We start from the raw sequence: 16,380 nt of genomic DNA, 5'->3' as shown, positions 1-16,380 counted from the left end.
GAGGGAGAAAGGTCAATTATTCACAGCCTGCAAGCATAATAAAGAAAGTACACATTGGGGAAAATACCATACTTTACTGTAGTCATTCCTGCTGCACACAGGGCATTCTATGCACAGCAAAAGACCACTCCTAAACTGCTCCAGGCTCTTTCAGTTTTATTGTACCCACAATACAATCACTGCCATTCATCGAGAGAGCAGCTACACATCCCAGACAGGAGAGCCCTGTCTCAAGTGGCAGCTCTCCATTTCTACTCCTGTCATTTCCTTCATGCAATCCAGTTTATCTGTACAACCACCAAACAACCAGTACCCTGCCCACACTGTGCCTATCACACCCATGTACACGTTACCCTGCCCACACTGTGCCTATCACACCCAGGTACACTTTAACCTGCCCACACAGTGCCTATCACACCCAGGTACACTTTACCCTGCCCACACTGTGCCTATCACACCCAGGTACACTTTACCCTGCCCACACTGTGCCTATCACACCCAGGTACACTTGAACCTGCCCACACTGTGCCTATCACACCCAGGTACACTTTACCCTGTCAAACTGTGCCAATCACACCCAGGTACACTTTACCCTGTCACACTGTGCCTATCACACCCATGTACACGTTACCCTGCCCACACTGTGCCTATCACACCCATGTACACGTTACCCTGCCCACACTGTGCCTATCACACCCATGTACACGTTACCCTGCCCACACTGTGCCTATCACACCCAGGTACACTTTAACCTGCCCACACAGTGCCTATCACACCCAGGTACACTTTACCCTGCCCACACTGTGCCTATCACACCCAGGTACACTTGAACCTGCCCACACTGTGCCTATCACACCCAGGTACACTTTACCCTGTCAAACTGTGCCAATCACACCCAGGTACACTTTACCCTGTCACACTGTGCCTATCACACCCAGGTACACTTTACCCTGTCACACTGTGCCTATCACACCCAGGTACACTTTACCATATCACACCCAGGTACACTTTACCCTGTCACACTGTGCCTATCACACCCAGGTACACTTTACCCTGTCACACTGTGCCTATCACACCCAGGTACACTTTACCCTATCACACCCAGGTACACTTTACCCTGTCACACCCAGGTACACTTTACCCTGTCACACTGTGCCTATCACACTCAGGTACACTTTACCCTGTCACATTGTGCTTATCACACCCAGGTACACTTTACCCTGTCACACTGTGCCTATCACACCCAGGTACACTTTACCCTGTCACACCCAGGTACACTTTACCCTGTCACACTGTGCCTATCACACCCAGTACACTTTACCACATCACACCCTGGTACACTTTACCCTGTCACACTGTGCCTATCATACCCAGGAACACTTTACCCTGCCCACACTGTGCCTATCATACCCAGGTACACTTTACCCTGTCACACTGTGCCTATCACACCCAGGTACACTTTACCCTGCCCACACTGTGCCTATCACACCCAGGTACACTTTACCCTGCCCACACTGTGCCTATCACACCCAGGTACACTTTACCCTGCCCACACTGTGCCTATCACACCCAGGTACACTTTACCCTGTCAGACTGTGCCTATCACACCCTGGTACACTTTACCCTGTCACACTGTGCCTATCACACCCAGATACACTTTATCTCGTCACACTGTGCCTATCACACCCAGGTACACTTTACCCTGTCCACACTGTGCCTATCACACCCAGGTACACTTTACCCTGCCCACACTGTGCCTATCACACCCAGGTACACTTTACCCTGCCCACACTGTGCCTATCACACCCAGGTACACTTTACCCTGTCAGACTGTGCCTATCAAACCCAGGTACACTTTACCCTGCCCACACTGTGCCTATCACACCCAGGTACACTTTACCCTGTCACACTGTGCCCATCATACCCAGGTACACTTTACCCTGTCACACTGTGCCTATCACACCCAGGTACACTTTACCCTGCCCACACTGTGCCTATCACACCCAGATACACTTTACCCTATCACACTGTGCCTATCACACCCAGGTACACTTTACCCTGCCCACACTGTGCCTATCACACCCAGGTACACTTTACCCTGCCCACACTGTGCCTATCACACCCAGGTACACTTTACCCTGTCAGACTGTGCCTATCACACCCAGATACACTTTACCCTATCACACCCTGGTACACTTTACCCTGTCACACTGTGCCTATCACACCCAGATACACTTTACCTTGTCACACTGTGCCTATCACACCCAGGTACACTTTACCCTGTCACACTGTGCCTATCATACCCAGGTACACTTTACCCTGCCCACACTGTGCCTATCATACCCAGGTACACTTTACCCTGCCCACACTGTGCCTATCACACCCAGGTACACTTTACCCTGCCCACTCTGTGCCTATCACACCCAGGTACACTTTACCCTGTCAGACTGCGCCTATCACACCCAGGTACACTTTACCCTGTCACACTGTGCCTATCACACCCAGGTACACTTTACCCTGTCACACTGTGCCTATCATACCCAGGTACACTTTACCCTGCCCACACTGTGCCTATCATACCCAGGTACACTTTACCCTGTCACACTGTGCCTATCACACCCAGGTACACTTTACCCTGCCCACACTGTGCCTATCACACCCAGGTACACTTTACCCTGCCCACACTGTGCCTATCACACCCAGGTACACTTTACCCTGCCCACACTGTGCCTATCACACCCAGGTACACTTTACCCTGTCAGACTGTGCCTATCACACCCAGATACACTTTACCCTATCACACCCTGGTACACTTTACCCTGTCACACTGTGTCTATCACACCCAGGTACACTTTACCATCTCACACTGTGCCTATCACACCCTGGTACACTTTACCCTGTCACACTGTGCCTATCACACCCTCGTACACTTTACCCTGTCACATTGTGCCTATCACACCCAGGTACACTTTACCCTGTCACACTGTGCCTGTCACACCCAGGTCCACTTTACCCTGTCACACTGTGCCTATCACACCCTCGTACACTTTACCCTGTCACATTGTGCCTATCACACCCAGGTACACTTTACCCTGTCACACTATGCCTATCACACCCAGGTCCACTTTACCCTGTCACACTGTGCCTATCACACCCAGATACACTTTACCCTGTCACACCCAGATACACTTTTCCCTGTCACACCCAGATACACTTTTCCCTGTCACACCCAGATACACTTTTCCCTGTCACACTGTGCCTATCACACCCAGGTACACTTTACCCTGTCACACCCAGGTACACTTTACCCTGTCACACTGTGCCTATCACACCCAGATACACTTTTCCCTGTCACACCCAGATACACTTTTCCCTGTCACACCCAGATACACTTTTCCCTGTCACACCCAGATACACTTTTCCCTGTCACACCCAGATACACTTTTCCCTGTCACACCCAGATACACTTTTCCCTGTCACACCCAGATACACTTTTCCCTGTCACACTGTGCCTATCACACCCAGGTACACTTTACCCTGTCACACCCAGGTACACTTTACCCTGTCACACTGTGCCTATCACACCCAGATACACTTTACCCTGTCACACTGTGCCTATCACACCCAGGTACACTTTACCCTGTCAGACTGTGCCTATCAAACCCAGGTACACTTTACCCTGCCCACACTGTGCCTATCACACCCAGGTACACTTTACCCTGTCACACTGTGCCCATCATACCCAGGTACACTTTACCCTGTCACACTGTGCCTATCACACCCAGGTACACTTTACCCTGCCCACACTGTGCCTATCACACCCAGATACACTTTACCCTATCACACTGTGCCTATCACACCCAGGTACACTTTACCCTGCCCACACTGTGCCTATCACACCCAGGTACACTTTACCCTGCCCACACTGTGCCTATCACACCCAGGTACACTTTACCCTGTCAGACTGTGCCTATCACACCCAGATACACTTTACCCTATCACACCCTGGTACACTTTACCCTGTCACACTGTGCCTATCACACCCAGATACACTTTACCTTGTCACACTGTGCCTATCACACCCAGGTACACTTTACCCTGTCACACTGTGCCTATCATACCCAGGTACACTTTACCCTGCCCACACTGTGCCTATCATACCCAGGTACACTTTACCCTGCCCACACTGTGCCTATCACACCCAGGTACACTTTACCCTGCCCACTCTGTGCCTATCACACCCAGGTACACTTTACCCTGTCAGACTGCGCCTATCACACCCAGGTACACTTTACCCTGTCACACTGTGCCTATCACACCCAGGTACACTTTACCCTGTCACACTGTGCCTATCATACCCAGGTACACTTTACCCTGCCCACACTGTGCCTATCATACCCAGGTACACTTTACCCTGTCACACTGTGCCTATCACACCCAGGTACACTTTACCCTGCCCACACTGTGCCTATCACACCCAGGTACACTTTACCCTGCCCACACTGTGCCTATCACACCCAGGTACACTTTACCCTGCCCACACTGTGCCTATCACACCCAGGTACACTTTACCCTGTCAGACTGTGCCTATCACACCCAGATACACTTTACCCTATCACACCCTGGTACACTTTACCCTGTCACACTGTGTCTATCACACCCAGGTACACTTTACCATCTCACACTGTGCCTATCACACCCTGGTACACTTTACCCTGTCACACTGTGCCTATCACACCCTCGTACACTTTACCCTGTCACATTGTGCCTGTCACACCCAGGTACACTTTACCCTGTCACACTGTGCCTGTCACACCCAGGTCCACTTTACCCTGTCACACTGTGCCTATCACACCCTCGTACACTTTACCCTGTCACATTGTGCCTATCACACCCAGGTACACTTTACCCTGTCACACTGTGCCTATCACACCCAGGTCCACTTTACCCTGTCACACTGTGCCTATCACACCCAGATACACTTTTCCCTGTCACACCCAGATACACTTTTCCCTGTCACACCCAGATACACTTTTCCCTGTCACACCCAGATACACTTTTCCCTGTCACACCCAGATACACTTTTCCCTGTCACACTGTGCCTATCACACCCAGGTACACTTTACCCTGTCACACCCAGGTACACTTTACCCTGTCACACTGTGCCTATCACACCCAGATACACTTTACCCTGTCACACTGTGCCTATCACACCCAGGTACACTTTACCCTGTCACACTGTGCCTATCACACCCAGGTACACTTTACCCTATCACACTGTGCCTATCACACCCAGGTACACTTTACCCTGTCACACTGTGCCTATCACACCCAGATACACTTTACCCTGTCACACTGTGCCTATCACACCCAGGTACACTTTACCCTACCACACTGTGCCTATCACACCCAGATACACTTTGCCCTATCACACCCTGGTACACTTTACCCTGCCATACTATGCCTATCACACCCAGGTACACTTTACCCTGCCACACTGTGCCCATCACACCCAGGTACACTTTACTCACATCTGGAGTACTGTGTACAGTATTGGTATCCTTATTTAAGGAAGGATGAAAATGCACTGCAAGCAGTTCAGAGAAGGTTTACTAGACTAAATACCTGGACGGGTTGTCTAATGAGGAAAGTTTGGACAGACTTGGCTTGTATCCACTGGAGTTTAAAAGTGTAAGAGGTAACTTGATTGAAACATATAAGATCCTAAGACGTCTTGACAGGGTGGATGTGGAAAGGATGTTTCCTTTTGTGGGAGAATCTAGAAATAGGGGTCACTGTTTAAAAATAAGGGGACTCCCATTAAAGACAGATGAGGAGAAATTTTTTCTCAGTGGAACGTGAGTCTTTGGAATTCTCTTCTTCAAAAGGCAGTGGAAGCAGAGTCTTTGACTATTTTTAAGCCAGAGGTAGATATATTCTTGATTAGGGGATGAAAGGTTATCAGGGGTAGGCAGGAATGTGGAGTAATCAGTTATTGAATGGTGGAGCAGGCTCGAGGGGCTGAATGGCCTACTCCTGCTCCTAATTCATATGTTCGTATGTACCCTGCCCACACTGTGCCCATCACACCCAGGTACACTTTACACAGAACCATACTGTGCCCGGGTAAACCTTTCACCTTTCTGGCTGATTCGGGAATAGACTCGTCAAACCGGAAGCGAATGATACGGAAATCCTTGCAGTAAATGATCAACTCGGTTGGTTTAAACTTAAGACACTGGTTGGTTCCCAGAACCTTCCTCTTCTTCCTCTCGTCGTTCACTGGACAAAGAATAACAGAATATTAAAACCCATGGTCAGAAATAAGGTCCCTGACCACCTCTGCCATAACAAGACAGACATATTAAGTGAAAAACATGCAATGGTGTCACAGGCCAAAGTGTACATGCCGCATACCCACGCGGTTTGGAAATATACAGTAAATTAACCAGCAGGTCCTTTTGGAATCTGCACACATTATTCAAGTCTGTCTCCAATTCTTTTTAAAATGCAAAAGCAATATACTGTGGATGCTGGAAATCTGAAACAAAAACCGAAAATGCTGGAAGTACTCAGCAGGTCAGACAGCATCGTTTTAGGTCTGTGACCTTTCATCAGAACCATGAAGTAAGAAATGTAACAGGTTTTGAGCAAGTGAAAGGGGGAGGAAGATCAACAAAAGGGATGGTCTGTGATAGGGTGCAGGGTAAAACAGATTAAATGACAAAACATTTCATGGTACAACGCCAAAGCGAGTGGTAATGGGACATGTGAAGAAACAAAAGATGTGTCTGGATGAGGTGTGAATGGCAGGATAGCAGCTGTCTGAGCTCAAAGTAAAGGAATTAAGAAACAAAGGGGGTGGGAGGGGGGAAATGAACCAGTACAAAAAATGGGTGCAGCGTATTTTATCTAAAACGATTGAACTCAATGTTGAGTCCGGAAGGCTGTAATTTGCCCAGTCAAAAGACAAGGTGCTGTTCCTTGAGCTTGCGTTGAGCTTCACTGAAACACTGTAGCAGGCCAAGGACAGAAAGGAGCAAGGAAGAAAATTAAAATGACAAGCGACAGGAATCTCGGGTTCACACTTGTGGACTGAATTTTTTTTAATTCTTTCATGGGATGTGGGCGTCGCAGGCCAGGCCAGCATTTATTGCCCATTCCTAATTGCCCTTGAACTGAGTGGCTTGCTAGGCCATTTCAAGGGCATGTAAGAGTTAACCACATTGCTGTGGATCTGGAGTCACATGTAGGCCAGACCGGGTAAAAATGGCAGATCTCCTTCCCTAAAGGACATGAGTGAACCAGATGGGTTTTTACGACAATCGATGATAGTTTCATGGCATCATTATGGAGATTGACTATCAATTCCAGATACTTTTTTTAACCAATTAATTGAATAATTCATTAATTAAGCTTAAATTCCACCAGTGGTGAACAGGGCCTGCAATCGTATCTGATCTATTTCACGCACTTCTGCTCTCACGCCTGCCCCTCCCTCCCAGACCATGATAGGGTTCCCCTTTTCCTCACCTTTCACTCCACCAGCCTCAGTATTCAACGGATCATCCTCCACATTTCTGCCACCTCCAGCGTGATGCCACCAAATACATCTTTCCCTCCCCTCTCCTTTCAGCATTCCAAAGGGACTTTCCCTCCACGACGCCCTGGTCCGTTACTCAGTCACCCCCCAAAATCTCCCACCCCGCCCCAACACTTCCCTATGGCACCTTCCCATGCAAGTGCAGGAGATGCAACACCTGCCCTTTTACTTCTTCCCTTCTCACCCTCCAAGGCCCCAAAAACTCTATCCAAGTGAAACAGCAAATTGCTTGTGCTTATTTCAGTTTAGTATGCTGCATTTACTGCTCACGATGCAAATCTTCACTACATTGGGAAGATCAAACTCGGACTGAGTGACTGCTATGGACACCACCATAGAGGAGGCGGTAGCGCACTGGTATTGTCACTGGACTAGTAATCCAGAGACCCAGGTATTGCTCTGGGGACATGGGTTCGATTCCCACCACAGCAGAAGGTGGAATTTGAATTCAATTAATAAAAAAAAAATCTGGAATTTAAAGCTAGTCTAATGATGGCCATGAAACCATTGTCGATTGTTGTAAAAACCCATCTGGTTCACTAATGTCCTTTAGGGAAGGAAATCTGCCATCTTTACCCGGTCTGGCCTACACATGACTCCAGACCCACAGAAATGTGTTTGACTCTTAACTGCCCTCTGAAATGGCCTAGTAAGGCACTCAGTTCTCAATGGCAATTAGGGATGGGCAACAAATACTGGCCTTGTCAGCAACGCTCACATCCCATGAAAGAATTAAAAAAAGTATAGGTCATCTCCAAGAGTGAAGGGTCAAACCACAGTTTAGGACAGCGCAAAGGGTGAAGGGTCAAGCCACAGTATAGGGTAGTACCAAGGGTGAAGGGTCAAGACCCACAGTATAGAACACCACCAATACCAAGGGTCAAGCATCACGACTCAGGGACTTTAGGAAGGTTGAGAGGATTCTTGACAGTCTCTGATAATGAGATTCACCAAAAACCACCAGAGACTGATTCACAACCCAAACTCCTTAATTTATACCCTACACAAGCCAACACGGAGAAAATAAAAACAGATATAAACAGCAACACAGTCACAGTCTGTTAAAGACAATGTTTAGGATCTAGCCCTGAAACATTAATCTCTCACTTAATCTCTCACTCTTGTTTCAAATGCTGCTGTCCAGCGTTTCTGGTTTTATTTCACTAGTTTTAGCACTGGCAAATTTCAATGTAGCATATCAGCAGTAAAGGGCCAGGTATTGGTCTGCATGAACAATAGTACAGATGACTGAAGAGCTCCATACCTGCCACAACCTGCTCCACACAGGTCAGAGAAATATCGTGCTCCTCCAACAGCAGGTTTCTGTACTGAAATTGCTGTGGTTGGAAAGTTAAAAGTTAGAATCAAACTCCAACACCTTCTCAGGAGAATCAGTAAAAATTTTATTAACGATACTTGTTTAGCACCTTAATCGTGCAAAGACAATAGTCTTACAAGAGTTACGCTGCACATTTACAATGTCCCAGGAATCGTAGCAACATTCAACAATTGGTATAAAATAAAACATGCAATTTATAACTGCATTGAGAGAAAATAATGTAAAATTAATATCATGGTGGTAATCCCACGTTGATGCAGGTGCAGCAATACCAGTTTAAAGTCGCCTCATAATTCTGAGTTACCAACCTACCTGCATCTGCAAAACTGAGGACAACCTTAAAGGGACTCTAGGGAACACCATCAAGGAACCCATATAACTTTAGCACAATATTCTGAGGTACTCGCTAATAGCAAATTCTTAAAGAGCATTCATATAAAGCACGTTTCTATCACAAAGAGGAAATTTTCCTGCATATTCCCGTCACTCACACCTCAGCTGTCTGCAATTTGTTTAGTGATGTTTCTCTCTCCACAGGTGATTAGATAGACTTTCTGCTCCTCCTGCTACACAACCAGGTCCAATCATTCTTCAATTTATGAACCTGTTTGGGCAGGGGTTACCTCTCAAACAACTGTGCCACTTTTAATTTTCTCAATAGGCTGAGAGGAAGGGGGCATTCATTAGACACAAGCCAAGTGAAGGGGAAAGCTTTCCTCAGATTGTCTGTCTATCAGGAAAGGGCCGCAAGATATATACTTTCCACAACTGTGCATTACGCTAAATACTCCTCTCATTGTTGTATAACACACTGCGTTACACTGTATAACACTCCCCTCATTGTTATATAACACACTGTGCATTATCCAGTAAAACACTCCCCCCGTTGTTCTATAACAAAGTGCTGGAGGTACGCAGCAGGTCTGGCGGCTCCTGTGGACAGAGAAACAGAGTTAATTATGAAAGGTCATTGACCTAAAAAGTTAAGTCTGTTTCTCTCTCCACAGACGCTGCCAGACCTGTTGAGTATTTGCAACACTTTCTGTTTTTATTTCAGAATTCCAGCATCCACGGTATTTTGCTTTTAATCAATTGAGTAGTTTGTTTCCCAGGTCCACATTATGATCTGTTTGTAACAGGGTTATTCAACGTTTTCGTGTGTGTGGGGGAGGGGGGCACATTACAATTTTTGTCTTACACAAAGGGCCGGTGAGACAATTTCAGAAAGATAAAGGCATTAAAAATTTATCTTACTATTAATCAAAACAAATGTGCATTTTTGTGAAGTAGCTTGAAATGAGAAGACTAATTTATGAACTTACTTTCTCATCACTGTGTTGGACACTGATTTAGTGAGATACTTGGCATTTTTTGCTTGCACAAGAGGTCAATGTTTGCCCACACATTACTGTAGCGACACAGAGTATACCGGACAGACGTCCATCTGTCAGGAGTGATCTTGATCACTCTCTGTATCTCTCCACCGCCCCCTTCCCGTGTTCCCCCTCCTCCATGTTAACGTCTCCTCCGTTACCCACTCCACTATGTTATTCTCACTTTGCATCCCCCCCCCCTTCCCTCATCCATCCTTCCCTCTCCCCATCTATCACTCCCCTTCTCTTTCTGCCCCCCCCATCTCTCACTCACCGTCTCCTCCAACCCCACCCGGGTCTCTCCCTCCGTCTCGTCCCCCTCACCATCTCTCTCCGTCTCCGTCCCCCACCCCACCGACTCCCTCCGTCTCCGTCCCCCACCATCCCCGACCGACTCTCTCCGTCTCTGTCCTCCCCCCAACTCTCTCCGTCTCTGTCCCCGCCCTCAACTCTCTCCGTCTCTGTACCCGCCCCCAACTCTCTCCGTCTCTGTACCCGCCCCCAACTCTCTCCGGCTCTGTCCTCCCCCCCAACTCTCTCCGGCTCTGTCCATTTATACTAATCCTACACTAATTCCATATTCCTACCACATCCCCACCTGTCCCTATATTTCCCTACCACCTACCTATACTAGGGCCAATTTTTTATAATGGCCAATTTACCTATCAACCTGCCAGGTATAACTCCAACCAGCGGAGCAATTTCCCCGATTTCCATTGACTCCAGTTTTGCTAACGCTCCTTGATGCCATACTTGGCCAAATGCTGCCTTAATGTCAACAGCAGTCTCCGTCAACTCACCTCCTGGAATTCAGCTCTTTTGTCCAAGTTTGGACCAAGGCTGCTCTGAGATCAGGAGCTGAGTGGCCCTGGAGAGAGCCCAGAGTGTTGTGCTCTCTCTCTGCTCCCCACCTCCCACTCTCCGGCTCTCTGCCCCCCTCCCGCGCTCGCCCTCTCGCTCTCTGCCCCCCTCGCTCTCTCCCCTCCTCCCCCCCTTGCTCTCTCCCCTCCCCGCTCTCTCACCTCCTCCCCCCCGCCCGCTCTGCCCTCCTCCCCCGCCCGCTCTCTCCCCTCCTCTCCCCCCCCACCCGCTCTCCCCTCCCCCCCCGCTCTGCCCTCTTCCCCCCGCCCGCTCTGCCCTCCCCCCCCCGCCCGCTCTCTCCCCTCCTCTCCCCTCCTCCCTCCCGCTCTCTCCCCTCCTCCCCCCCCTCCCATCCTCGCTCTCTCCCCTCCTCGCCCCGACCCCCCTCGCTCCCTCCCCTCCTCACCCCCCACGCTCCCTCCCCTCTTCACCCCCCTCCCCCCTCGCTCCCTCCCCTCCTCCCCCCTCGCTCCCTCCCCTCCTCCCCCCGCGCTCCCTCCCCTCCTCCCTCACCCCCCTCGTTCTCGCCCCTTCTCCCCCCCCCCTCACCCTCTCCCCTCCTCGCCCTCTCCCCTCCTCGCCCTCTCCCCTCCTCGCCCCCTCCCCTCCTCGCCCCCCCTCGCCCTCTCCCCTCCTCGCCCCCCCTCCCACCTCGCCCTCTCCCCTCCTCCCACCTCGCCCTCTCCCCTCCTCCCACCTCGCCCTCTCTCCTCCTCCCACCTCGCCCTCTCCCCTCCTCCCACCTCGCCCTCTCCCCTCCTCCCAACCCCCTCGCTCTCTCCCCTCCACCCAACCCCCTCGCTCTCTCCCCTCCACCCAACCCCCTCGCTCTCTCCCCTCCTCCCCCAACCCCCTCGCTCTCTCCCCTCCTCCCCCAACCCCCTCGCTCTCTCCCCTCCTCCCCCAACCCCCTCGCTCTCTCCCCTCCTCCCCCAACCCCCTCGCTCTCTCCCCTCCTCCCCCAACCCCCTCGCTCTCTCCCCTCCTCCCCCAACCCCCTCGCTCTCTCCCCTCCTCCCCCAACCCCCTCGCTCTCTCCCCTCCTCCCCCAACCCCCTCGCTCTCTCCCCTCCTCCCCCAACCCCCTCGCTCTCCCCCCTCCTCCCCCAACCCCCTCGCTCTCCCCCCTCCTCCCCCAACCCCCTCGCTCTCCCCCCTCCTCCCCCAACCCCCTCGCTCTCTCCCCTCCTCCCCCAACCCCCTCGCTCTCTCCCCTCCTCCCCCAACCCCCTCGCTCTCTCCCCTCCTCCCCCAACCCCCTCGCTCTCTCCCCTCCTCCCCCAACCCCCTCGCTCTCTCCCCTCCTCCCCCAACCCCCTCGCTCTCTCCCCTCCTCCCCCAACCCCCTCGCTCTCTCCCCTCCTCCCCCAACCCCCTCGCTCTCTCCCCTCCTCCCCCAACCCCCTCGCTCTCTCCCCTCCTCCCCCAACCCCCTCGCTCTCTCCCCTCCTCCCCCAACCCCCTCGCTCTCTCCCCTCCTCCCCCAACCCCCTCGCTCTCTCCCCTCCTCCCCCAACCCCCTCGCTCTCTCCCCTCCTCCCCCAACCCCCTCGCTCTCTCCCCTCCTCCCCCAACCCCCTCGCTCTCTCCCCTCCTCCCCCAACCCCCTCGCTCTCTCCCCTCCTCCCCCAACCCCCTCGCTCTCTCCCCTCCTCCCCCAACCCCCTCGCTCTCTCCCCTCCTCCCCCAACCCCCTCGCTCTCTCCCCTCCTCCCCCAACCCCCTCGCTCTCTCCCCTCCTCCCCCAACCCCCTCGCTCTCTCCCCTCCTCCCCCAACCCCCTCGCTCTCTCCCCTCCTCCCCCAACCCCCTCGCTCTCTCCCCTCCTCCCCCAACCCCCTCGCTCTCTCCCCTCCTCCCCCAACCCCCTCGCTCTCTCCCCTCCTCCCCCAACCCCCTCGCTCTCTCCCCTCCTCCCCCAACCCCCTCGCTCTCTCCCCTCCTCCCCCAACCCCCTCGCTCTCTCCCCTCCTCCCCCAACCCCCTCGCTCTCTCCCCTCCTCCCCCAACCCCCTCGCTCTCTCCCCTCCTCCCCCAACCCCCTCGCTCTCTCCCCTCCTCCCCCAACCCCCTCGCTCTCTCCCCTCCTCCCCCCCCCCCCTCGCTCTCTCCCCTCCTCCACCCCCCCCTCGCTCTCTCCCCTCCTCCCCCCCCCTCGCTCTCTCCCCTCCTCCCCCCCCGCTCTCTCCTCCCCACCCCCCTCGCTCCCTCCCCTCCTCCCCCACCCCCCTCTCTCCCTCCCCTCCTCCCCCACCCCCCTCGCTCCCTCCCCTCCTCCCCCACCCCCCTCGCTCCCTCCCCTCCTCCCCCACCCCCCTCGCTCCCTCCCCTCCTCCCCCACCCCCCTCGCTCCCTCCCCTCCTCCCCCACCCCCCTCGCTCCCTCCCCTCCTCCCCCACCCCCCTCGCTCCCTCCCCTCCTCCCCCCACCCCCCTCTCGTTCTCTCTCTCTCCTCCCCCACCCCCCTCGCTCCCTCCCCTCCTCCCCCCACCCCCCTCGCTCCCTCCCCTCCTCCCCCACCCCCCTGGCTCCCTCCCCTCCTCCCCCCCTCCCCTCCCTCTCGCCCCTCGCTCATTCTCACTCTGTCCTCCTCCCACTCACTCTCACTGCCACTCTGTCTCCCCACCGCTCTCTGTTCCTCCCCCCTCTTTCTAACAGTGCAGAGAGCAGGACACGCAGCGCAGCAGCTTTTTGGTGTTTTGTTAAAGGGTTGTGGGTCAGTTTCACAGTTGACGGGTGCTGGGGCGGGGGTTTCCGAGTTTCAGATGGATTTGGGATCTTCCTGCTGGTTCTGACTTTTTTTTTTGAACAGACTGCCAGAGAACGGCGAGGCTGTTCGGGGGCTGCTGTTGCTGCTCCGGGTGCCTATCTGCTGTGAAACTGACGTGGTTTTTTTTTTAAAAAGCCGTTGTGGAAGAAGCCAATGGGAAATTTCTCATCTCTGAAATTACCAGTCACAGACCCCCGGCGAGGATGAGGAACAGCCCAGTACAGTTTACATCCACAGGCCGGATGGAAACCTTGGGCGGGCCAGATCCTGGCCCGTGGCCATACATTGGACAACTCTAGTTTATAATTTGCTGTTGCTGGATGAATTGCATAATAAAAAATGTAAAGTGATTGGGCATTAAATAGTATTGCAAGCATCTCACAGTAGTCACTTGGTAATTAACCTCTTCTAAAGGTTTCTGTAGTATTCATGCAAAATATAACAGTGGAGATATGCTAATAGTTTTTTGATGTTTGACATTCTGCAGTTGGTGTGCAGTTGCTGTGAACAAATACACAATAGATAAAGGGCAACATTTTAACTATGTCTGGTATTGAATGGATAATGTATGATTCACTGCCATGCTTGTGGCACTTTGGGTGAAAAGGAATGATTTACTCCCATCTGGTATTTTATAGCTTGCATTAGTTTAACAGATTCTGAGACCAGTACTTCACTCTGTGGCAGAGATTAACTTGATTTACGACAGTTCCTGCATTGACACCAATGACTTTTACTAAGCAACAGTTGACAGTGATATTGGTGCTCACCAGATCATTCCTGTTTGAAAGGAAACTGGGTATATGTGTATTTTTATGCCCCGTGGGGCAAAGCCCTTTCCTGTGGACTGATCTGGAATGCACTGTTTGCAAGATTGGTGGGAGCAAATTCAATAGTAACTTCCAAAAGGGCAAATGAGCAGCGGAATGGGACTAATTGAATAGCTCTTTCAAAAGGCTGGTACAGGTAATGATGGGCTGAATGGCCTCCTCCTGTGCTGTATGATTCAGTGCATGCTGCTCACTAAATTAACAATGTCAATATATTTCCCTAAATGGTCAAATGTAAGGTTTCAGAAGATTAGTCTGAGAACTAGTTTAGTTTTTTAGTTTAGAGATACAGCACTGAAACAGGCCCTTCGGCCCACCGAGTCTGTGCCAACCATCAACCACCCATTTATACTAATCCTACACTAATTCCATATTCCTACCACATCCCCACCTGTCCCTATATTTCCCTACCACCTACCTATACTAGGGACAATTTATAATGGCCAATTTACCTATCAACCTGCAAGTCTTTGGCATGTGAGAGGAAACCGGAGCACCCGGAGGAAACCCACGCAGACACAGGGAGAACTTGCAAGTTCCACACAGGCAGTACCCAGAATTGAACCCGGGTCGCTGGAGCTGTGAGGCTGCGGTGCTAACCACTGTGCCGCTAAACAGCTCTCAGTTTCAGTCCTAGCTTCTGACACCTGAACCTTTTCAAACTATTGTTAAATTACACATTCCATTAATTCGAACAAAGAGAAAAATTATTTTTTTTTCAGATTTCTCACCCCACCTCCTGAAATACTGAGGTATGCCAAGGTACAGTTCAGTGGACATGCTGCACACATGACTAATCCATGTGTGAACTTCAACAGTGAATGTTGCCAGGCTGCTTGATCACTGCAGCATCAAAGCTGAGTCAGGCCCCTTGTTCATCTGATGCCCACATTAGGTACATTTTTCAGCTGATGTCACTGGATAACACTCGGGAGTAGCAACCCTGTTGGTGGTTCTTTTTTCTTTTCCTCTCTGCCCACTATTGCTGCCAAGTTGTAATAACCACTGCGGCACAGTGGCGCAGTGGTTAGCACCGCAGCCTCACAGCTCCAGCGACCCGGGTTCAATTCTGGGTACTGCCTGTGTGGTGTTTGCAAGTTCTCCCTGTGTCTGCGTGGGTTTCCTCCGGGTGCTCCGGTTTCCTCCCACAGCCAAAAGACTTGCAGTTTGATAGGTAAATTGGCCATTGTAAATTGCCCCTAGTATAGGTAGGTAGTATAGGTAGGGGAATATAGGGACAGGTGAGGATGTGGTAGGAATATGGGATTAGTGTAGGATTAGTATAAATGGGTGGTTAATGGTTGGCACAGACTCGGTGGGCCAAAGGGCCTGTTTCAGTGCTGTATCGCTAAAAAAATAGACAACTAAGCATGTAATCAGGACTGAGCCTTGTATAGCATAGTATTAACACCAGGTGGTGTAATATTCACTGCTCCATAGATTGAGAATAGCTTCTCTCAATTTTCTTCCTTGGATTGTTTGCCTAACACCACACCTTTATTAAGTTTTGAGATTCCATGTACAGTCACACAATTATATGAAGTCAGAACTAGTAAAATAAATGTGATGGAAGAAAGGGAGGAAGGGAAATATAGATGGTGGAG

General features: G+C 51.4%; 1 protein-coding gene across 3 annotated transcripts in view; it reads right to left on the bottom strand.

The window, feature by feature from the left end:
- mtmr10 (myotubularin related protein 10) overlaps positions 1–16,380 on the bottom strand; it is a 73,913-nt gene that overhangs the window by 35,669 nt on the left and 21,864 nt on the right. For 2 of the 3 annotated variants that reach the window (XM_068015660.1, XM_068015661.1), the window contains exons 4-5: positions 8,868–8,940; positions 6,140–6,282 (exon numbers count right to left, since the gene is read on the bottom strand). In XM_068015660.1, coding sequence (XP_067871761.1) covers positions 6,140–6,282; positions 8,868–8,940 — 216 coding nt within the window. The remainder of the gene's footprint in view (positions 1–6,139; positions 6,283–8,867; positions 8,941–16,380) is intronic. The other variant, XM_068015662.1, reaches the window with a different exon arrangement.

This window comes from Heterodontus francisci, chromosome 35 (genome assembly GCF_036365525.1).
Source record: "Heterodontus francisci isolate sHetFra1 chromosome 35, sHetFra1.hap1, whole genome shotgun sequence".
NCBI classification, from domain to species: Eukaryota; Metazoa; Chordata; class Chondrichthyes; order Heterodontiformes; family Heterodontidae; genus Heterodontus; species Heterodontus francisci.
The sequence above is the reverse complement of the archived record's forward strand: the minus strand, read 5'-3'. Positions and strand labels throughout refer to the sequence as shown.